The sequence below is a fragment of the Centropristis striata genome, chromosome 24 (assembly GCF_030273125.1).
Source record: "Centropristis striata isolate RG_2023a ecotype Rhode Island chromosome 24, C.striata_1.0, whole genome shotgun sequence".
Taxonomy (NCBI): Eukaryota; Metazoa; Chordata; class Actinopteri; order Perciformes; family Serranidae; genus Centropristis; species Centropristis striata.
This window is the reverse complement of record NC_081540.1, coordinates 327,965-352,030: the sequence shown is the minus strand read 5'-3', so window position 1 is coordinate 352,030 and position 24,066 is coordinate 327,965. Positions and strand designations below refer to the sequence as shown.

At 44.6% G+C, this 24,066-nt stretch overlaps 1 protein-coding gene across 2 annotated transcripts in view; it reads left to right on the top strand.

Moving 5' to 3' along the window:
- The window catches only part of LOC131963131 (dedicator of cytokinesis protein 9-like), a 67,282-nt gene that overhangs the window by 35,764 nt on the left and 7,452 nt on the right, over positions 1-24,066 (top strand). For both annotated transcript variants that reach the window (XM_059328279.1, XM_059328280.1), the window contains exons 18-48: positions 75-167; positions 336-447; positions 533-651; positions 1,292-1,378; positions 2,014-2,109; positions 2,703-2,821; positions 3,354-3,423; positions 3,778-3,906; positions 4,128-4,199; positions 5,410-5,556; positions 5,687-5,770; positions 5,904-6,015; positions 6,212-6,390; positions 6,667-6,774; positions 6,929-7,040; positions 7,871-8,001; positions 9,057-9,168; positions 9,262-9,328; positions 10,011-10,058; positions 10,411-10,547; positions 11,352-11,467; positions 11,644-11,781; positions 12,324-12,506; positions 12,979-13,092; positions 13,239-13,454; positions 14,499-14,556; positions 16,549-16,655; positions 20,573-20,695; positions 21,314-21,427; positions 22,701-22,847; positions 23,558-23,774. In XM_059328279.1, the coding sequence (XP_059184262.1) occupies positions 75-167; positions 336-447; positions 533-651; positions 1,292-1,378; positions 2,014-2,109; positions 2,703-2,821; positions 3,354-3,423; positions 3,778-3,906; positions 4,128-4,199; positions 5,410-5,556; positions 5,687-5,770; positions 5,904-6,015; positions 6,212-6,390; positions 6,667-6,774; positions 6,929-7,040; positions 7,871-8,001; positions 9,057-9,168; positions 9,262-9,328; positions 10,011-10,058; positions 10,411-10,547; positions 11,352-11,467; positions 11,644-11,781; positions 12,324-12,506; positions 12,979-13,092; positions 13,239-13,454; positions 14,499-14,556; positions 16,549-16,655; positions 20,573-20,695; positions 21,314-21,427; positions 22,701-22,847; positions 23,558-23,774 (3,667 nt within the window). The remainder of the gene's footprint in view (positions 1-74; positions 168-335; positions 448-532; positions 652-1,291; positions 1,379-2,013; positions 2,110-2,702; positions 2,822-3,353; positions 3,424-3,777; positions 3,907-4,127; positions 4,200-5,409; positions 5,557-5,686; positions 5,771-5,903; positions 6,016-6,211; positions 6,391-6,666; positions 6,775-6,928; positions 7,041-7,870; positions 8,002-9,056; positions 9,169-9,261; positions 9,329-10,010; positions 10,059-10,410; positions 10,548-11,351; positions 11,468-11,643; positions 11,782-12,323; positions 12,507-12,978; positions 13,093-13,238; positions 13,455-14,498; positions 14,557-16,548; positions 16,656-20,572; positions 20,696-21,313; positions 21,428-22,700; positions 22,848-23,557; positions 23,775-24,066) is intronic.

Sequence of the window (24,066 nt, the reverse complement as noted above, 5' to 3'; positions counted from 1 at the left end):
ATCCTCTGGTTCTCTATTGATCTGGTTCTCTGGTTCTCTATTGATCTGGTCCCTCTGTGTGTTTTACCCCTCAGTGTATCTACGGCCCCCCCGGTGGTCCTCTGTTCACCAGACAGGCCCACGCTGCTGTTCTCCACCACCAGCAGAACCCAGAGTTCTACGACGAGGTCTCTGAAACACCTGACTCAGCTCATATTACTGATAGAAAACATTTGACTCTGTTACTGATATAATCTATTTAACATCAGAGAGAGTCAGAGATATAAACTGATGTCTCTGTGGATCCTCAGAGGAGGAACTCTGAATAAAGGAGCCTGTTGTTGTTCCTCCTGCAGATAAAGATGGAGCTGCCCACTCAGCTGCATGAGAAGCACCACCTCCTCTTCTCCTTCTACCACGTCAGCTGTGACAGCAACAGCAAGAAGAAGGAGCAGGTGGAGACTCCAGGTAGCTGCTGCTCCTCCTCTCTGAGACAGGATATCATACTATAGTAATGATCAGTAGATAATGATCAGAGTGTGTGTGTCCTCAGTGGGTTCCTCGTGGCTTCCTCTGCTGAAGGACGGGAGGATCATCATGAATGATCAGCTGCTGCCGGTGGCCTCCAACCTGCCCAGCAGATACCTGAGCAGCCACGACAACACCACCAAGGTTTACTTTACTTTATTTCAGTCAATACATTCATTAAAAGAGAAGTAACAAACCAGGAAAAAACATTGATCACAGTAAACAAGAAGTAAACAGAGAAAGTAAATTGATAATTGACATTTGACATCTGAAATCTGAAATCTTGGGCTATTATGTCCTTTAAAATGAAGAAGAAAGTGAAGAAAACAAGGTTGTATCTTGTGAAGTAGAATCTTCAGATGGTGGAACATTAACTCTCTAACATGCTGCAGGTTTACAAAGAAGAACACAAAAAGGTGCTTAAACGGAGCCTTGCATCTAAAATCTCACTTCCTGCAAAGTATTCCAGTTAATAGTCAATATTTCTTCACATATTTCCTGTAAATAATGTAAATAGCAACATAAATTACATTTAGTTTCCTTTAACTTTAGTTCAAAACTCAACAAAAACTGACTTTTTGTCCACAGGAACTCTAGAAATAAACTTATTGTGTCTTTCTAGTAAACACTGAAACCGTAAAGCTTCTTATTATATATGATAAAAAGTTGTGTGATGCTGTTTCTGACTGTTTCTGACTGTTTTCTCACTGTTTTCTGACTGTTTTCTGACTGTTTCTGACTGTTTTCTGACTGTTCTAACTGTTTTTCTGTCTGGTTTGTGCAGCATTCAGGCTCAGAGGTTAAATGGGTGGACGGAGGAAAAGCTCTGTTCAAAGTCTCCACCCACCTCGTCTCCACTGTTTACACTCAGGTACCTTTATACACTATTTATATATATATTTATATATTTACATTAATGTCACACAGTCATCATCAGCAGAGAAAAGCACCGTCCTCATGTACAGATCCTGGACTTTTTTAATTTTTGAAGATCTACTTGGTTTCTGTTTTCTGGCAAACTTTATGCTTTATATATGCTTTACATATATCACTCCTGTAGTGATTACAGTTGTCTCTTAAAGTTCTGTTCTTCCTTGATTCCTGTGCTCTGAGTCTAGAACCCTCAGGTTTATTAATTATTATATATTATATTATATTATTAAAGTTCTGTTCTTACTTGGTTCCTGGTCTGAGTCTAGAAGCTTCAGGTTGAATCACTTATTGTTAGTCGCTTTGGACAAAACATCAGCTAAATGACATGTGATGTAAAAATGTATTCTGTCACTTTTATAATATGCAACATTGAAGGAATCAGCAGAATCGTGGCTAGCATTAAAATATGTTTTTATATTGTTTAGGATGATTTATTGATTGTGAGTATAATTGATTATCTAGGATGATTTATTGATTGTCAGTATAATTGATTATCTAGGATGATTTATTGATTGTGAGTATAATTGATTATCTAGGATGATTTATTGATTGTGAGTATAATTGATTATCTAGGATCAGCACCTGCACAACTTCTTCCAGCACTGTGAGGAGATGATGGAGCTGACGGAGCAGAACGCTGCAGACGGAGAGCTGGTCAAATACCTCAAGGTGGGAAACGAGAGATTTTATTGGTTTATATCTGCAGGAAACACTGACACACACACACCTTTAACACACACCTCATCACACACTCTGTAACGTGTGTCCTGGTCTAACGTGTGTCCTGGTCTAACGTGTGTCCTGGTCTAACGTGTGTCCTGGTCTAACGTGTGTCCTGGTCTAACGTGTCTCCTGGTCTAACGTGTCTCCTGGTCTAACGTGTGTCCTGGTCTAACGTGTCTCCTGGTCTAACGTGTCTCCTGGTCTAACGTGTGTCCTGGTCTAACGTGTCTCCTGGTCTAACGTGTGTCCTGGTCTAACGTGTCTCCTGGTCTAACGTGTGTCCTGGTCTAACGTGTCTCCTGGTCTAACGTGTCTCCTGGTCTAACGTGTGTCCTGGTCTAACGTGTCTCCTGGTCTAACGTGTCTCCTGGTCTAACGTGTGTCCTGGTCTAACGTGTCTCCTGGTCTAACGTGTGTCCTGGTCTAACGTGTGTCCTGGTCTAACGTGTCTCCTGGTCTAACGTGTGTCCTGGTCCCTGCTGGTCTAACGTGTGTCCTGGTCCCTGGTCTAACGTGTGTCCTGGTCCCTGCTGGTCTAGAGTCTCCACGCCATGGAGGGACATGTGATGGTGAACTTCCTGCCGACCGTCCTGAACCAGCTGTTCTCTGTTCTCACCAGAGCTGCAGAACACGAGGACGTAGCTGTTAACGTCACCAGGTACACACACACACACACACACACACACACACACACACACACACACACACACACACACACACACACACTCACACACACACACTTAGATACACATGTGAGACCCAGGAATCTGTGTCCCAGCGTTGGTTTTGGTTTTGTTTCAGCAGCAGTCAAAGATGTGATAATGTAACTTTACTGCAGTAAAACTGAAATAAGTGAGGAAGTTACTCCGCTACAGTAAAAGTCCTGCATTCACAACTTACTGAAGTAAAAGTAAAGTACTAAGGTATGAAAAGTAAAAGTACTTGTTGTGCAGGTTGTTTTATATATTCTCAATATATCATTAGATTATTATTATTGATGCATTTATGTTTAATAAGGTAGGGCTGATTTTAGCTACTTAGTATACTGTTATGAGGTTTTAAAGTGCATAATAAAGTGTGTGTGAGTGTTTGAAGCTCTGCAGGTGGTGTATATAAATGTGTGTAAGTGTAAATGTAATCTTTAACATGTGTGTGTGTGTGTGTGTGTGTGTGTGATGGTGTCTCCTCAGAGTGATGGTTCATGTGGTGGCTCAGTGTCATGAAGAAGGTCTGGAGCATTACCTCAGGTCCTACACCAAGGTATTATATTATATTATATTATATTATATTATATTATATTATATTATATCATGTTATATTATATGTTTATGTATCAAAACGTGCGGTTTGATCAGGATCGGTGTGCTATTACTTTTCTCTACAGAATACAAATTCTTTACGACATAAGTCGCGAAAAACTGCCCAAAATTTTGTATTGAAAACGGCGGTTCTCCTCCTCTCTCTATAATATCTGTATAATATTATATATTATATTATATGAGTGTATGTTCCTCCTGGTCTCAGTTTGTGTTCAGACCAGAGCCGTTCTCCTCCTCTCTATAATATCTGTATTATATATTATATATTATATAATATGAGTGTATGTTTGTCCAGTTTGTGTTCAGGCCGGAGCCGTTCTCCTCCTCCAGCAGTCTGAAGACGGTCCATGAGGAGCTGGCTAAAGCCATGACGGCCATCCTGAAGCCTTCTACTGACTTCCTGACCAGCAACAAGCTGCTCAAGGTACCAACCATCACCCCATCATTCATTATTGATTATTGATCATTAAGACTCTGGTTACAGCTTCTTTAAATGGGAATATGTTCTGCTTTCTGGCTCTGTGCACACACAGTTTCCTATCATTTTAGAGTTTAAAGTTTTTAATAAGAAACTGTCTGACCTCCTTTAAACGGGGCTAATTAAAGTCTAATATTAGTAAAAGAGTTTCTCTCTGTGTGTTTTAGTACTCGTGGTATTTCTTCGAGGCTCTGGTGAAGTCCATGGCTCATTATCTCATCGAGAGTTCAAAGGTCAAGGTAGGTCTCCTCTCTGACTCCTCCTCTTCTCTCTACAATTCTACAATTCTACCATTCTACAATTCTACAATTCTACCATTCTACAATTCTACAATTCTACAATTCTACCATTCTACAATTCTACAATTCTACCATTCTACAATTCTACAATTCTACCATTCTACAATTCTACAGTCATTTATCAGATGTTTTTATCCAAAGCAACGTACAAATGAGAGAATACAACAGAAGCAGGATGAAGTCAGAACCATAGCAGAGTGTTGAGGGTTCAGTCTGAGTCCATCAGGACACCAGTGGTTTATGGTCTCTGATTGGTCAGTGAGATACTAGTCATAGTCGTCAGTGTAGATCCAGAGGGAAGGTGTTCAGTAAAGAGTTAAAGGTCTTCAGGCTCTTCTTGAGACTGAAGAAAGATTGATCAGGACTCAGAGTCTGGTTAGAGACGTAGAGGCCTTCAGCCAGACGTCTTTCACTGGAGGAGCGTAGTGGACCGGAGGGTTTGTGAACCTGAACAAAGGAGTTCAGATCAGAAGGAGCTGTGTCTGTTGATATTCAAGGCTTTGATGTGATGCTACTGAGACCAGGAGCCAGAGAGAGATGAGGACTGACATGAGCTCTCCTGGCTGGTTGAAGACCGGACGGATCATCTCAGAGGTTTGGTGGAGCAGCAGGAAGACCTGCCAGTAGAGAGTTACAGTAGTCTAGACGGGATAACACAAGGGCCTGGACCAGGAGTTGGTGGATTGCTGGGTCAGATAGGGTCTGATCTTCTGATGTTGTTCAGGGAGAATCTACAAGATCAGGCTATTCAGGATACATGAACCTTGAAGGTCAGCTGGTCATCAGTCATGACAGCCAGGTTCCTGCAGAGCTGGTGGGACAAGTTGATGGATCCAAGCTGGAGATTGATAGGCTGGTATAAGGTGGCGGGGTGGGATGACCAGGAGCTCCGTCTCAGAGAGGTTGAGCTGGAGGTGGTGTTCTGTCATTATGTGGAGATGTCAGCAAGACCAGCAGAGATACGAGACTGTGGGGTCGTTTGGTGGGAAGGAAGGAACAGCTGGGTATCATCAGCATAACAACGGTATGAGCAGCCATGATGGAGGAGGATTGAGCCAAGTGAGGTTGTGTAGACTGAGGAGAGAGTAGAGAGCCTGAACCCTTTGAACCTTTGACCCTTGACCCCTTGAACTGTTTCCTCTGGTCTCAGCTGTCCAGGAACCAGCGTTTCTCAGCGTCCTTCTACCACGCCGTGGAGACGCTGGTCAACATGTTGATGCCTCACATCACCCAGAAGTACAAAGACAACCTGGACGCTGCTCGCAACGCCAACCACAGCCTGGCCCTCTTCATCAAGGTAACTAACCACAGCCTGGCCCTCTTCAGCAAGGTGATGAAGACGAGTTTTAATCTATTTCATACAGTTTTAATCTCCTCTCAGCTGATTAATGTCTAACTGGTTTATCTAACCCCTGATGTCTCCTCAGCGCTGCTTCACCTTCATGGACCGAGGATTCACCTTCAAGCAGATCAACAACTACATGAACTGCTTCATGCCAGGAGACCCCAAGGTGAGACCAGATAGACCAGACCTCCTCCTGCTGGTCACAGTCCTGGACCACAGGATGAGATCTAGAACCTGGTGGTCAGAGTCCTGAACCAGGATCCTCTCTAACATGTGTCTGTGTCTCTGGTTCCTGTCAGACTCTGTATGAGTTCAAGTTTGAGTTCCTGCGAGTCGTCTGCAGCCACGAACACTTCGTCCCTCTGAACCTGCCGATGCCCTTTGGGAAGGGACGCATCCAGAGGTTCCAGGGTAAACTAACACTAAAAACTCTTTACTGGTACCAGTTTATTCTGATGGTTAAATGAGAAGAAGTGATGAAATCTCCTCTGGAACCCTTTACAAAGTGCTGCTCTGATCATTAATTTATATTATTGATGTTATATTTATTAATAGATCTCCAGCTGGACTACTCTCTGATTATTAATAATATTATATTTATTAATAGACCTCCAGCTGGACTACTCTCTGACGGACGACTTCTGCAGGAACCACTTCCTGGTGGGCCTCCTGCTGAGGGAGGTGGGAGGAGCTCTGCAGGAGGTCAGGGAGGTCCGACAGATCGCCATCCAGGTCCTGAAGGGTCTGATGATCAAACACACCTTCGACGATCGATACGCCGCCAAGGTGAGTTTAAACTGAGGTCAGTTACTTTGGTTACTGTGGTTACTGAGGTCAGTTACTGCGGTTACTGAGGTCAGAGGTCAGTTACTGTGGTTATTGAGGTTACTGAGGTCAGTTACTATGGTTACTGTGGTTACAGAGGTCAGTTACTGTGGTAACTGAGGTCAGTTACTGTGGTTACTGAGGTCAGTTACTGTGGTTACTGAGGTCAGAGGTTAGTTACTGTGGTTATTGAGGTTACTATGGTTACAGGTCCTGACCTCTCTCTCTGTGTTTCAGAGCCAGCAGGCCCGTCTGGCCACCCTCTACCTCCCTCTGCTGGGCCTCCTGCAGGAGAACGTCCACCGGCTGGACACCAAGGAGACGCCTGGCCTCAGCAGCCACACTGTAAGTCTGCATGTCCCCCTGGTGGTAGGACAGGGAACTACATGTCCCAGAACCCCCGGGAGGACTCTCTGCTGCCCCTATAGTTGAATAAAGTGTCTTCTAGTGGAGTTATGAGTCTCTCTGCTGTGTGTTTGACATGTCCCTGTCTGTCCAGAACCCCCGGGAGGACTCTCTGCTGCCCCCCTGCAGCGTGACGCCTCAGAAACCAGGCGGCTGCATGGAGAACGCTCTGCACAAAGACGTGTTCGGGGTCATCTCTGGGACAGGTACACACTCACCACACTATCAGTGCAGAATCAGCACTGATGCAACCACATTAATAAATAAAACGTGTCATTAGCGCGTGACAACAGTGATTCTGTAACAATATGATTTGTATTTGATTAGTTGCTACAAAAACTATGATCTGACAGTTTTCCTCCTGTGCTTTTCCACACATTGAAACAAAAATATATTGTTTTAATAAAAAGAAGAAATATAAAGAAGATGAATGCATATCCCTAATTACTATAATAATACTATAATACTTATCCCTTTGTCTCGCCTCATTGTTTTTTAGTTTTTAATTGTTCAGTAAATGTTTTCAGATCTTCTACAGATAGATTTACAGCCCTCTGGAGGACAAGCACCATAGATATAAAGATTAATTAGTAAATGATAAGACAGTGATACAGCCTGTGATCAATATGAGGACATATCAGAACACAATCAGTTACAATAAAAAACAAAGATCTGGCAGCTTTCCTCCTGTGCTTTTCCACACATTTATATCAAAAGATATGCATGTCTTAAAAAGATAAAGGCATGTCTTGAAGGTGAAATGCATCAATATTTTCACCTTTGCACCAATCATTTTGCTGTAAAATGTGCAATTTAAAATCTGTTTGCATCATCATACATCATTGATTTGCAGGTTTTAACTGTGAATTAGATGTTTTAGCTCTTCTGCATGCTGTCTTGCATGCTGTAGATTTATCTTACATGTTGTGTGTCTGTCCCTGCAGCGTCTCCTCACACTGTTCTGCAGGTTTTATCTGTGCATTAGATGTTTAACCTCTTGTAGACTGTAGATCTAATCTGTGATCTGTCCCTGCAGCGTCTCCTCACAGCTCCACTCCCAACGTGAGCTCGGTCCACCACGCCGACTCCAGAGGTTCTCTGGTGTCCACCGACTCTGGAAACAGTCTCCTGGAGAAGAGCAGCGACAGGACCAACTCCCTGGAGAAGGTAGAGTTAAACTCCTCTCATACTGGAGATCAGAGCTGCTAGATGATCTATAATCCATGTCTACTGTCCCAGAGCTGCTCCTCCCCCTCCTCCTCCTCTCTCTCCACTCTCACCTCCCCCCATAAGGAGAAGTTCACCAGGAGGCACTCGGTCAACGTGCCCCCGCTGCCCCTGGAGCCCCAGGACCAGGACCAGGTCCCCGCTCTGAGCCGGACCACCAAGAGAGCCACCATGGACTTCTCCCTGCTGTCTGTCCCGCTGCTGGACCTGCTGCAGGACCCTGATCCTGATCCTGGTCCTGACCCTGGTCCTCAGAGGCTGGAGGAGAACCTTCAAGTATTCAGTGTGACTCTGCAGCTCCACAGATCTCTGGTTACAGCTGGACACCAAATCTCTGCAGATTCATGCTTCTGGATGTTGCAAATCCAAGTTTAGAGACTAAAAGCTGCAGAGATGTGTTCAGTCTGATCCAGGAGTCTTCTTCTCTGAGTGTCCCTCGTCAGGGAGTGTTTCAGCTGATTTAAAACCTTTAAAACCTTTAAAGGTGTTTCCTCTTCATGTTGCTGTTTCAAAGGCCAGAGCTGCTGCAGCTCCACACACTTCTGGTTGCACTTTCAGCATCAAATCTCTGCAGATTTGATGCTTTTTGCTTTTGCAAACTCCAGTTTTGAGGCTAAAAGCTGCAGAGATGTGTTCAGTCTGATCCAGGATTCTTCTCCTCTGAGTGTCCCTCGTCAGGGAGTGTTTCAGCTGATTTAAACTCAAGTGTGTTTCCTCCAACCTGCTCTTCATGTTGCTACCTCAAACTGCAGATTTGATGCTTTTTGCTTTTGCAAACTCCAGTTTTGAGGCTAAAAGCTTCAGAGATGTGTGCAGGATTCTTCTCCTCCTCTGAGTGTTTCTGCTCATTTAAACCTTTAAAACCTTGAAAAGAGTTTCCTCTTCATGTTGCTATCTGCTGCTGCAGGAAAACTCTTGACATTTCTCCTGTGTGAAGGCGTCTGACTGAAGCTTTTTATCTGTCTCAGTCAGTAATAAAGTCTGTTTCCCGTCAGAACCAGTCGGCGCTGGGCAGCAGCAGCGTGCTGCGCTGCGACAAACTGGACCGAGACGAGATCAAAAACCTGCTCATGTGTTTCCTCCACATCCTGAAGAGCATGTCAGAGGGTAGGTCCGCCTCAGACACAACACAGGATCTATTAATCTATTAATCTATTAATATTAATATTCATATTCATAATCATCCTTCTCTCTCCTCAGAGGCTCTGTTCGCTTACTGGAACAAAGCTGCTCCCTCTGAACTCATGGACTTCTTCTCTCTCATAGAGTGAGTACCAAACTAACACAATTCATCATTATTTATCTTTATATATATCTATACATATGTTTGTTTTAAACTCACCTTTTTATTAGAATGTATTTGCATGTTCCCAGAGGTTAAAAACTGGATTTCACCTCCCAAAAAACAACAAAAACAATCCACTTTTCCTCTCTATCTTCTTTTATTTTAATGCCAATCAAACTTTTAAAAAAACATGCAAAACTTACAAGAATTAGACATAAAATTCACATTGCATACAACATTGATGCACATATGAATGTGTAAAGGTGTATTGTTGAAAATAAATAAATAAGAATACTTTTTTTTTACTGATATGGAAGATAATTAAATCTAAATGAATAATTCTAGTAACAGTCATGAGCTTTTATGTTCCTTTTGAACCTTTTAACTGCCATTTTACATCACATTTATTTAAATAACTGACATTTTAATGACTTTTCTGGTGCAAAATAATCCCTTTAAAGTGACTAAATTGCTCAGTTTTGCAGATTATAAAAAGCTTTTTCCTGAGCTGCAGTTTGGCTTCACAACATCCTGCAGAAAGTAGAAATGTGTGCAGAATAAAGTCAATAAAAGCATATTTAAAGCTTTGTTTATTGCTGGATAATGTATGTTATTATGCATGACCTGTTTATAAGTTTTAATGTGTTGTTTTGTGTGTGTGCAGAGTGTGCCTGCACCAGTTCAGATACATGGGGAAGAGATTCATCGTCAGGTACAAACTGAAGGAGATAAATAATGAAACTAATTATTATTATTATGATTATTGATCATGTGTGCAGTAATCTGACTCTTACTCTGCTGCAGCCTGGCTCAGTCTGTAACCTTTAACCCTCTCCTCTCTCTGCTGCGGTTGTTTGTTGTTGTTGTTGTTGTTGTTGTTGTTGTGGCCCCTGCTGGCCCCGGGGCCCCTGCTGCATGGTAAGACCTCACTGCTGTCTCACTGCTGCATTAAATGCATGAAGCTGCATCACTTATTCTCACTTTTAACACATGATATTCCTGCATATGGTGGTTTTGCATGAACTCTGAGGTCCTGACGGTGTTTTTATTTCCGTCTCCACCAGGAGCCAGGAGGGGGCGGGGCCTGTGGCTGCAGACAGGAAGTCTCTGACTCTGCCCGTGTCTCGTAACAGGGCGGGGATCCTTCACGCACGCCTGCAGCAGCTGGGAACGCTGGAGAACGCCCACACCTTCAACAACAGTAAGGAAACCTCTCTGGTGCTCTCTGGTGCTCTACTGCCCCCTGCAGGCTGCAGGAGGAGCTGCAGGAACATCTCACAGCTGATTTTAACCCTGTGGAGTCTCTAAAAGCTCCAAATAATCCAGACTAGAAAACAAAGCAGCGTGGAGCCCTACTGTACATTTACCTCTAAAGTTCTGGCTGTAAACTCCATGAGGCCAGTTTCAGTTTGATGATGATATACCAAGTAAAACTGGAGACAAGCTCAAATAGATTTTGTAAGACACAAAATTACAAAAAAATGACACAAAAAGACACAAAATGACACAAAAAAGACACAAAAAAGACACAAAACGACCAAAAAAAGACACAAAATAACTAAAAATGACACAAAAAAGACACAAAAAGACACAAAATGACAAAAAAGACACAAAATGACCAAAAAAGACACAAAATAACTAAAAAAAAGACACAAAATGACTAAAAACAGACACAAAATGACCAAAAAAGACGCAAAATGACCAAAAAGACACAAAATAACTAAAAAAGACACAACAAAAGACACAAAATGACTAAAAACAGACACAAAATGACCAAAAAAGACACAAAATAACTAAAAAAGACACAACAAAAGACACAAATGACTAAAAAAAAGACACAAAATGACCAAAAAAGACACAAAATGACAAAAGGAAGAAAACCTCTGTGGTGCCTTACTGCCCCCTGCAGGCTGCAGGAGGAGCTGCAGGAACATGTTCCAGCTGGTATTAACCCTGTAGTGAACCAGCTGATCTGTGATGCAGAGTGTGTGTCTGTGTGTTGCAGTGTTCTGTCACACGGAGGCTGACGTCAGCAGCCAGTGTCTCCTGGAGGCCAACGTGTCCACCGAGGTCTGTCTCACCGTGCTGGACACGCTCAGCATCTTCATCATGGGGTTCAAGGTAGAAAACATCTCAGAGCACCTCGTCATCCTGCAGCTGGACACACTGATGTCCTCACACTCTGATGTCCTCACACACTGATGTCCTCACACTCTGATGTCCTCACACTCTGCTGTCCTCTGCTCTGTCTGTCTCTCTCTGTCTGTCTCTCTGTCTGTCCTCTCTCTCTGTCCCAGACTCAGCTGAACTCAGATCTGGGTCACAACCCCCTGATGAAGAAGGTGTTCCAGGTCCACCTGTGTTTCCTTCAGATTCCTCAGTCTGAGACGTCCCTGAAGCAGGTCTTCACCTCCCTCAGGACCTTCATCTACAAGGTGACAGTCTGCCTGAAATCACATGTTTCACTGCTGGGTTGTCTCTAAATGTCCTCTGAGTCTCTTCAGTTTTTATGTCTTTTTTTGGTAATTTGATGTCTCTTTTTTTTGTTATTTTTACGTCTTTTTTTTGGTAATTTCACGTCTTTTTTTAAGTCATTTTACACCTTTTTGTCTTTTTTTTTGTCTTTTTTGGCATTTTGTATATATTTTTTGTCATTTTCCGTCTTTTTTTGGTCATTCTAAGTGGAGCAGTCAAAGCAGACCTGGACCACGTCGATTACCCTGAAATTAGAAATCAAACCAACCGCAGTGCTTTTATTTTGAAGGGGATTTTCGTATGCACCTGCACACAAATGTGTTCCACAATAAATGTAAAAGTGAGATAATGATAATGGAGTTTTTACTCTTTTTACTGCCACATCAACACAGTCTTATGTTAACATGCATGCATGTCCCCTCTGTGTCCCCTGTCTGTGTGTGTGTGTGTGTGTGTGTGTCCCCTCTATGTGTCCCCTGCATGTGTGTGTGTGTGTGTGTAGTTCCCGTGCAGCTTCTTCGACGGCCGGGCCGACATGTGTGCGTCTCTGTGCTACGAGATCTTGAAGTGTTGCAACTGGAAGCTGAGTTCGATCCGCAGCGACGCCGCTCACCTGCTCTACTTCCTCATGAAGAGCAACTACGACTACACGGGACGCAAGTCCTTCGTCAGGACGCACCTGCAGGTACCGCCGCACGCTCTGGGGACGCTCAGGGGACGCTACAGGGGACACTACAGGGGACGCTACAGGGGACGCTCAGGGGACGCTACAGGGGACGCTCAGGGGACGCTCAGGGGACACTCAGGGGACGCTCTGGGGACGCTCAGGGGACGCTCAGGGGACGCTCAGGGGACGCTCAGGGGACGCTCTGGGGACGCTCAGGGGACGCTCAGGGGACGCTCAGGGGACGCTCAGGGGACACTCAGGGGACGCTCAGGGGACGCTCAGGGGACACTCAGGGGACGCTCTGGGGACACTCAGGGGACACTCAGGGGACGCTCTGGGGACGCTCAGGGGACGCTCAGGGGACGCTCAGGGGACACTCAGGGGACGCTACAGGGGACGCTCAGGGGACACTCAGGGGACGCTCTGGGGACGCTCAGGGGACACTACAGGGACCCATGCTCCATCATCAGTCTGTCTGTCTGTCCTCCAGGTGGTGATCGCCGTCAGTCAGCTGATCGCTGATGTCATCGGGATCGGGGGGACGAGGTTCCAACAGTCTCTGTCCATCATCAACAACTGTGCTAACAGCGACAAGAGCATCAAGGTGGGGAGGAGACAGAGGAGGAGACAGAGGAGGAGATAGAGGAGGAGACAGAGGAGGAGACAGAGGAGGACACCATGAAGACACTTCTGTAAAGGTCTCATCCTTGAAAATAACCCTTGTTGTTGTTGTTGTTGTTGTTGTTTTAGCACACGGCGTTCCCGTCGGAGGTGAAGGACCTGACGAAGCGGATCCGGACGGTCCTGATGGCGACGGAGCAGATGAAGGAGCACGAGAACGACCCGGAGATGCTGGTGGACCTGCAGTACAGCCTGGCCAAGTCCTACACCAGCACCCCCGAGCTCAGGAAGACCTGGCTGGACAGCATGGCCCGCATCCACAGCAAGAACTCGGACCTGTCGGAGGTAGGAGGACCTGTTATTAAAGGGTTAAACACTGTTAAATACTGTTAGAGACCTGATAGAGAACTCAGACCTAAGACTAAGACGTAAGTCATGAAAAACTGCCCAAAATTTTGCATTGAAGTGAATGGGACGGCCGGAAAAAATGAGGGAAAAAGGACAATAATTGGAGATTTTTAAACGTCTACTTCTCCGGCATAATTTCACCTGGAGACTCCATTTAAACTTTAAACAGTAGACACAAGTCTTGTGTATCGGTGTATTAATCCACGTTTCGATAGGTCATATAGTTTTTTATCAATCCCTGTTCAATGACCATGATCATTTTTGGAGAAATTCTGAGATTATAATGGGTGTGTATTGCACGAAATGTTCGTGTCACAGTGTGTGACATCATCACCAGAGTGTAGAGGGAGAGAAAAAACTCAAAAAATAAATTTGAAAACTGCACTCCAGGCCGCAAATTCCACTCTACAGAAATAATTTATACATAGAAACGTAGGAAAATTAGTCTTCTCCCTCACAATCCTCTGGTAAAGCTGTCAGAGTTATAGTTTGGGCGTAGGACGCACAGATGATCCACCAACACCACCAACAGCCTCATTGGCTCCCATATTAAAAACACAGGAAGATTTCTGAAAAAGGGAGATTTAACAGTTTTTTTAGATCACTCTAACAAAGCTATTTTTTCATTTTTCTTAAAAAAAAACATATGCAGACGTTCAGGAATAACTCGGGACGCTCAAAGTGAAGTCGGATCAATGATAGGTATTATGGTTTTGCCAGAAATGCTTTCTGTTCGAGGCCAGAAACTCCAGTCTGTCCACCTCTGGCTGCTGTCACTGTTCTGGAACATTCTACAGCTGCAGTTAATTCTGTTGATTGCTCTGATTGGTCCTTTGATCTTTGCTCTGATTGCACCAGATTTGGTGCTAACCTGTCCCTCTGTCTCCCCTGCAGGGTTGTTGTTGTTGTTGCTGTTGCTGTTGTTGTTGTTGTTGTTGTTGTTGTTGTTGTTGTTGACCTGTCCCTCTGCCTCCCCTTCAGGCCGCCATGTGCTACGTCCACGTAGCAGCGCTGGTAGCAGAGTACCTGTGGAGGAAAGGTGAGCAAACAGGAAGCAGCAGTGTGTGTGTGTGTGTGTTACTGTGTGTGTGTGTGTGTGTGTGTGAGTGTGTGTGTGTGTGTGTGTGTGTTGAACATGTGAACACGTTTTAATGAGGCTGTAATATAATATTTAACGAGTCGGAGCTAAAGATTAACACACTGACTGTTGAACAGTTAGTCTATAATAAAGAGATTTATTCTGCTGGTGTTTACTGAATAAATCATTCTGATCTGTTATAAAACTCTTTATGTCTCACATCATTAATGCAGTAAACCAGTCAGACCAGTCAGACCAGTCAGTGCTTCATTTATTGACTATATATTTATATTATTTATATATAAAGTGGTGAACATCCAGCTGTTCTCCTGTCCAAAGGTCTCTGAGATAAGATCCTCTCAGGTTTCTGGTTTCACAGTTTCTACATTATTAACCTTCTGTTGTTGTTGTTTAACGTCACCATGAGGTCAAAGGTCACGACACGTCACACCTGCTGCATCACACACATATTATCTTCAGTTTCAAGAGTTCAAGAGGAAAACTGGACTAACTGGTGAAATGTTGACATAGATAGAAGGATGGATGGAAAGACTGCTAGATTTTATGTCTTTTTTTGTTATTTTAAGTCTTTTTTAAGTCATTTAAGTATTTCTTTAAGTCTTTTTAATTCATTTTAAGTCTTTTTTAAGTCATTTTTGGTCAGTTCAAATCTTTTTTTTGGTCAAAGTTTTTTTTAGACATTTTACATGTTTTGTTGTTGTAATTTTACGTATTTTTTGGCATTTTACGCCTTTTTTGGGGGGTAATTTTAAGTCTTATAGATAGATAGATAGATAGATAGATAGATAGATAGAGAGATAGATAGATAGATAGATAGATAGATAGATAGATAGATAGATAGATAGATAGATAGATAGATAGATAGATAGATAGATAGATAGATAGATAGATAGATTTTAAGTAGTTTTTATTATTTTTTTCTTCATTTTTTAAAATCATTTACGTCTTTTTTAAAATCATTTTAACACAGAAGGAACCTTTTCTATGAATATCCTGTGGATATAGTATATATTTAAAACACTATGAAGTGTATATGACTAGAATGCACAATATATATATTAAACTACTACAATATAAGATATATATATGTATAAAATAAGATATAAATGGGGTTAAACACTGTCTGCTTTAGACAGACAGACAAATCTATTAATAGTCGTTATATGTAATAAGGAAGAGAGTGAACGAGGTATAAATACGTGCACATGTGCAGTGTTTGGAGAGAAGAGATAATATAATAAGAGATAATCTGCAGATTATTTGTGATTCTTTGTGTTTATGGCGCCTATAAACAGTAAAGTTGTGTTTTATGACCATAAAGAGAGCGTGTCTTTGCTCAGTGACTCATTCTGCTGCTGCTGAGCTTTAGTTTCATGTTCCAGCTCAGATTAGATAAGATCACAGAGAACTTTATTTATTATAGGACAGAGTACAGATATTAAATATAATACTGCTAGTAAAGTACAGCTCTGAGCAATCCAGAAACAAACATTTGAACAGTTGTGTGCTTGTCCTCCTGCAGACAAACCTGACAGGATTTATTACACATCTGCATCATGATATACTTATTTCTACATACTTTTTTTATGTTTATTGCAATGAAGTCCCAGTAAAATCTGTATATTTTAGGTTTATTGTTCCTGCATGTGTCACTGCTTTGTGTGATGATTATTTCCACTTTAAATAATGTTTAACAGCAGCTTTAAATGCTTCAGTTTGCAGGTTTTTATCTGTTTGTGTTGAAAATGATCCATGATCCTGCTGCAGTTACTATTTCACAGTTTGCATGTTGAATTCTGCCAAAAAATGACATTATTTTATCCCAAACAGGGCTGCTCTACCTGACTAACTGAATTAAATAAAGTAATTATGATTTTAGAACAGTGACACTGAGTGTTTATTAGTCTTTTTTTGTGTGTTTTCTGTCTTCAGGAATGTTCCGTCAGGGCTGCTCGGCGTTCCGCGTCATCACTCCCAACATCGACGAGGAGGCGGCCATGATGGAGGACGTCGGGATGCAGGACGTCCACTTTAACGAGGTACGGGGACATGTCCCTCTGTCCCTCTGTCTCTGTGTCTCTGTGTCTCTGTGTTGCTCAAGAACTCAGGATGTGTCTCACGTGTCTCAGAAGGACTCTTATCTCTCTGAGGACAATCAGGACGGCTGAACTTTGACTCAGGGAGGGACGCAAGAGCGGCTAATCACAGGGAGGAACCAGGGACAGGGCAGGAGACAGAGCGTCCAGCAGAGACAGGGACAGAGCGTCCTGCAGGGACAGAGACAGAGACAGAGCGTCCTGCAGAGACAGGGACAGAGACAGAGCATCCTGCAGAGACAGAGCGTCCTGCAGGGACAGAGACAGCGCGTCCTGCAGGGACAGAGACAGAGCGTCCTGCAGAGACAGAGCGTCCTGCAGGGACAGAGCGTCCTGCAGGGACAGAGACAGAGCGTCCTGCAGGGACAGAGCGTCGTGCAGAGACAGAGACAGAGCGTCCTGCAGAGACAGAGCGTCCTGCAGGGACAGAGACAGAGCGTCCTGCAGGGACAGAGCGTCCTGCAGAGACAGAGACAGAGCGTCCTGCAGAGACAGAGCGTCCTGCAGGGACAGAGACAGAGCGTCCTGCAGGGACAGAGCGTCCTGCAGAGACAGAGCGTCCTGCAGAGACAGAGCGTCCTGCAGGGACAGAGTGTCCTGCAGAGACAGAGCGTCCAGCAGAGACAGAGCGTCCTGCAGGGACAGAGCGTCCTGCAGAGACAGAGACAGATCATCCTGCAGGGACAGGGACAGAGCGTCCTGCAGGGACAGAGTGTCCTGCAGAGACAGAGCGTCCAGCAGAGACAGGGACAGAGCGTCCTGCAGAGACAGAGACAGAGCGTCCTACAGGGACAGAGACAGAGCATCCTGCAGAGACAGAGCGTCCTGCAGGGACAGAGACAGCCCGTCCTGCAGGGACAGAGACAGAGCGTCCTGCAGAGACAGAGCGTCCTGCAGGGACAGAGCGTCCTGCAGAGACAGAGACAGAGCGTCCTGCAGAGACAGAGACAGAGCGTCCTGCAGAGACAGAGCGTCCTGCAGGGACAGAGACAGAGCGTCCTGCAGGGACAGAGCGTCGTGCAGAGACAGAGACAGAGCGTCCTGCAGAGACAGAGCGTCCTGCAGGGACAGAGACAGAGCGTCCTGCAGGGACAGAGCGTCCTGCAGAGACAGAGCGTCCTGCAGGGACAGAGACAGAGCGTCCTGCAGGGACAGAGCGTCCTGCAGAGACAGAGCGTCCTGCAGAGACAGAGACAGAGTGTCCTGCAGGGACAGAGTGTCCTGCAGAGACAGAGCGTCCAGCAGAGACAGAGCGTCCTGCAGGGACAGAGCGTCCTGCAGAGACAGAGACAGATCATCCTGCAGGGACAGGGACAGAGCGTCCTGCAGGGACAGAGTGTCCTGCAGAGACAGAGCGTCCAGCAGAGACAGGGACAGAGCGTCCTGCAGAGACAGAGACAGAGCGTCCTACAGGGACAGAGACAGAGCATCCTGCAGAGACAGAGCGTCCTGCAGGGACAGAGACAGCCCGTCCTGCAGGGACAGAGACAGAGCGTCCTGCAGAGACAGAGCGTCCTGCAGGGACAGAGACAGAGCGTCCTGCAGGGACAGAGCGTCGTGCAGAGACAGAGACAGAGCGTCCTGCAGAGACAGAGCGTCCTGCAGGGACAGAGCGTCCTGCAGGGACAGAGACAGAGCGTCCTGCAGAGACAGAGCGTCCTGCAGAGACAGAGCGTCCAGCAGAGACAGAGCGTCCTGCAGGGACAGAGCGTCCTGCAGAGACAGAGACAGATCATCCTGCAGGGACAGGGACAGAGCGTCCTGCAGGGACAGAGTGTCCTGCAGAGACAGAGCGTCCAGCAGAGACAGGGACAGAGCGTCCTGCAGAGACAGAGACAGAGCGTCCTACAGGGACAGAGACAGAGCATCCTGCAGAGACAGAGCGTCCTGCAGGGACAGAGACAGCCCGTCCTGCAGGGACAGAGACAGAGCGTCCTGCAGAGACAGAGCGTCCTGCAGGGACAGAGCGTCCTGCAGAGACAGAGACAGAGCGTCCTGCAGAGACAGAGCGTCCTGCAGGGACAGAGACAGAGCGTCCTGCAGAGACAGAGCGTCCTGCAGGGACAGAGCGTCCTGCAGGGACAGAGACAGAGCGTCCTGCAGAGACAGAGACAGAGCGTCCTGCAGAGACAGAGCGTCCTGCAGGGACAGAGACAGAGCGTCCTGCAGAGACAGAGCGTCCTGCAGAGACAGAGCGTCCTGCAGGGACAGAGCGTACTGCAGGGACAGAGTGTCCTGCAGGGACAGAGACAGAGCGTCCTGCAGAGACAGAGCGTCCTGCAGGGACAGAGACAGAGCGTCCTGCAGAGACAGAGCGTCCTGCAGAGACAGAGCGTCCTGCAGGGACAGAGCGTCCTGCAGGGACAGAGCGTACTGCAGGGACAGAGTGTCCTGCAGGGACAGAGACAGAGCGTCCTGCAGAGACAGAGCGTCCTGCAGGGACAGAGACAGAGCGTCCTGCAGAGACAGAGCGTCCTGCAGGGACAGAGCGTCCTGCAGGGACAGAGACAGAGCGTCCTGCAGAGACAGAGCGTCCTGCAGGGACAGAGACAGAGCGTCCTGCAGAGACAGAGCGTCCTGCAGAGACAGAGCGTCCTGCAGGGACAGAGCGTACTGCAGGGACAGAGTGTCCTGCAGAGACAGAGCGTCCAGCAGAGACAGAGCGTACTGCAGGGACAGAGCGTCCTGCAGAGACAGAGACAGATCATCCTGCAGGGACAGGGACAGAGCGTCCTGCAGGGACAGAGCGTCCTGCAGGGACAGAGACAGAGCGTCCTGCAGAGACAGAGCGTCCTGCAGGGACAGAGCGTCCTGCAGGGACAGAGCGTCCTGCAGGGACAGAGCGTACTGCAGGGACAGAGTGTCCTGCAGGGACAGAGACAGAGCGTCCTGCAGAGACAGAGCGTCCTGCAGGGACAGAGACAGAGCGTCCTGCAGAGACAGAGCGTCCTGCAGGGACAGAGCGTCCTGCAGGGACAGAGACAGAGCGTCCTGCAGAGACAGAGCGTCCTGCAGGGACAGAGACAGAGCGTCCTGCAGAGACAGAGCGTCCTGCAGAGACAGAGCGTCCTGCAGGGACAGAGCGTACTGCAGGGACAGAGTGTCCTGCAGAGACAGAGCGTCCAGCAGAGACAGAGCGTACTGCAGGGACAGAGCGTCCTGCAGAGACAGAGACAGATCATCCTGCAGGGACAGGGACAGAGCGTCCTGCAGGGACAGAGCGTCCTGCAGGGACAGAGCGTCCTACAGAGACAGTAATTTTACACGTTTTTTCAGTCATATTGCATCTTTTTGTGGTCATTTTAAGTCCTTTTTAATACATTTTAAGTCATTTTACATCGGGGTTTTTTTCCATTTTGAGTCTTTTTTTCCTCCTGGGTCAATATCTGTTGATCCCATCTGAATTCCTAGAAAGATAGATAGATAGATAGATTCATAGATAGATTCATAGATAGATTCATAGATAGATTCATAGATAGATTCATAGATAGCTGGACGGACAGTCATTTTTCATAGTTTTCTAGTCATTTTGAAAGGTCAGAGTGTTGAGAGAGAGAGAGACAGCAGCTCCAGTGAAACCAGTGAAAGTGATTCTTCTCTGTGTGATTTTATGAGTTTGTCAACAGATCTTGAGGCTTTTATCTCCGTGTGTCCTCTTTACGAGGACTCGTCCTCTTTACGAGGACTCGTCCTCAGATAAAAGCAGAGCTGATGGATCTGTTTCCTCTCGTCTGATGGAAGAAGAACACAGTGTCTGTTTCCTCCTCACGCCTCACAGCAAACAGCAAACACTCACTGTCTGTGTGTGTGTGTGTGTGTGTGTGTCCCTCTCTGTGTCCCTGTGTGTGTGTGTGGAGCAGGAGGTGCTGATGGAGCTCCTGGAGGAGTGTGCGGAGCGTCTGTGGAAGGCGGAGCGCTACGAGCTGATCGCTGACGTCTACCGGCTCATCATCCCCGTCTACGAGCAGAGACGAGACTTTGAGGTACAAATATACAATAAAAATATTTAATAAAAATATTAAATAAATATGCGCTCTACAGTCTGTTATTTATCTTTTCCACAGCATCAAAACTGTAAAAAAAAATCCAGAAAAAAATAAATAAATATTCCCAGAAAATAATTAAAAGTTTACTACAAAATAACTGCAAATTCATCAGAAAAAAACACAAATTTCCTCGGAAAAAATAATAATAATAAAATAAACAAATAAATTAAAAAAAATATATATATATGTATTTTTATATAGGAGCAAAAGTGATTCCAGACAAAAATTATAAAAAATCCCAGAAAATAATCAAAAGTTTACTAGAAAATAATCAGAAATTTCCGAGAATTTTTTTTACAAATGTATCAGAAAAAAACAGAAATTTCCTATAAATAAATAAATAAAATAAAATAAAATAAAATAAACATATATATGGTGCTGTGCAAGAGTCATTTCATTCAGTGTCATGAGGCAGATTATTATTAATATTAATATTATTATTTATGATGAAATAAAAAGTGTTGATGAGATGTTTTGTTTGTTTCTAGTTGGATTTATCCTCTGAAAAGATTTTATATTATTATTATTGAAACATTTCTCTGTGTGTTTCCTCAGAAACTGACTCACCTGTACGACACGCTGCACCGCGCCTACACCAAGGTGATTGAAGTGATGCATTCTGGGAAAAGACTGCTGGGGACCTTCTTCAGAGTCGCCTTCTTCGGACAGGTCAGATACTAAACTACTACATGATCATAGAATATCAGAATAATCATTATTTAATATAATATAATAATAATCATCATCATATAATACACACACACAACCAAGATGAGGGAAATCTGCATTTTATTATTATTTTAGTGGACAAAAAAAGCCTTTTGCATGACTAATAAACATGTTTATTGGTGTTCTCGCCCTGTTTAAATATAAAATAATGTCTATTTCTGCAGAATTCAACATGCAGACTGTTGAAAATGATCATGATTAAATATTTTACAAACACAGATAAAAAGCTGCAAACTGAAGCATTTAAAGCTGTAAAACATCATTTTATTTATTTCTCCTCTCTCCTGCTGCGCTGCCAGGCCGCGGTAAGTCTGTTTGGGCCGAGGTGTGTGTGTGTGAAGGGTTAACTGTGTGTGTGTGTGTGTGTGTGTGTGTGTGTGAAGGGTTAACTGTGTGTGTGTGTGAAGGGTTAACTGTGTGTGTGTGTGTGATCTCTTTAGTTCAGGTGGTGTAGAGTTTAGTTTGGTGGCTGTTTGTGATCTCTGAACAGCTGATTGTGTAGCTGAGTCAGCTGTAGTTTTAGAGACGTTTCTGTCAAATAAAAGCTCAAACTGTGACTCTGTTTCTCTGTAATCCACCTCCCATCAGCTGTTCACTGACTAAACAGCCTCACGTCTGTCTGTTTCCATAGAAACATGACTCACAGATGATAAGTAGATGGTGTGTGTGTGTGAGGTGATCAGCTGTTTGCATGTCTGATGTGTTTATGATCCTGTTTTTTTTTTTTAACTCAGCATGAGGTGATAGATAGTTATTGGTTATAGGTGATAGATAGTTATTGGTTATAGGTGATAGATAGTTATTGGTTATAGGTGATAGATAGTTATTGGTTATAGGTGATAGATAGTTATTGGTTATAGGTGATAGATAGTTATTGGTTATAGGTGATAGTTGTTATTGGTTATAGGTGGTAGATAGTTATTGGTTATAGGTGATAGATAGTTATTGGTTATAGGTGATAGTTGTTATTGTTTATAGGTGATAGTTGTTATTGTTGTGTATTTTCTCTGTTTGGTGGTTTTCTGTCTCTAGTTTCTCCCTCAGACGTCTCACATGGTTTCTCTTTTCTCTGGGAAATCTTTTCTTTCTTTATATTTTATATTTGATCTGTTCTGAGTCACAAACCACTTTATAGGTTACAAGACTTTCACAGTAAACAACTTCTCCTCTATTCTCCTCCTCTCTCTCCTCCTCCTCTTCTCCTCCTCCTCAGGGTTTCTTTGAGGATGAAGATGGGAAGGAGTACATCTACAAGGAGCCCAAGTTTACTCCTCTGTCTGAGATCTCCCAGCGCCTCCTGAAGCTTTACTCCGATAAGTTTGGACCGGAGAACGTCAGGATCATCCAGGACTCTGGGAAGGTAACCAGGAGAGAGGAGAAGGAGGAGGAGGGAGGAGAGGAGAGGAGGAGAAAGAGAGAGGAGTTAGAGGAGGTTTTAGTCCACGTCATTCATTATTTACAGGTGTTTTATAGTTCCCATACAGACGTTTTCATGCACAACATGTCTCTCTTGTCATGTCATGTCAACTCTTTGTTCTTTTAAATGAAGGTTGAAGCCTTTTAAAAAAACATTCATTTAGTAAGTTTTTCTGTAATTTTCAATATATTTTCGCTTCTGTTTTAGCTGTTTTAATTTTTAATTCATGTGTTTTGTCGTGATGTTTTCCACGTCTTGTGTGAAGCATTTTGACTTGTTGCCATATAAAGAAACTGGCCTTTCCATTTTAAAATACATAAATAAATAAAAAGTCTGCAATGCAATGCAGCAATAATAAACATGAAGCCTTTCCTCACATTGTTTTAAGCTTCAGAGACGTTTATTTTAAATGCACGAGGGAGAAACGTAATAATACACATATTACTGAGTTAACTTGCAGCTGTTTTAAGTGACGTCAGCAGCTGCAGAACATAAATCATGTTGTTTTACACATCAACATTATATTACTGTCCCAAAACTTTTAAAAAAAATGTCAGTAATTCAGGACTAAACACCAGATTCTGATGATATCAGCTCCTATAATCCTGATCCTGATCCTGATCCTGGTGTCCCGGTGTGTCCCCCCTGTGCAGGTGAACCCCCGGGACCTGGACTCTAAGCTGGCCTACATCCAGGTGACCCATGTGACTCCTCACCTGGACGAGAAGGAGCAGGAGGAGCGCCGCACCGACTTCGAGAAGAGCCACAACATCCGCCGCTTCGTCTTCGAGACGCCGTTCACCACCTCGTCCTCCGGCAGGAAGCAGGGCGGCGTGGACGAGCAGTGCAAGAGACGCACCGTTCTCACTAGTAATACACACTATATACACTATATACACACTATACACACTATATACACACTATACACACACTATATACACACTATATATAAACACAAGAGACGCCGTTCACCACCTCGTCCTCCGGCAGGAAGCAGGGCGGCGTGGACGAGCAGTGCAAGAGACGCACCGTTCTCACCAGTAATACACACTATACACACTATATACACACTATACACACTATACACACTATATAGACACACTATACACACTATACACACTATATACACACTATATACACACTATACACACTATATATACAC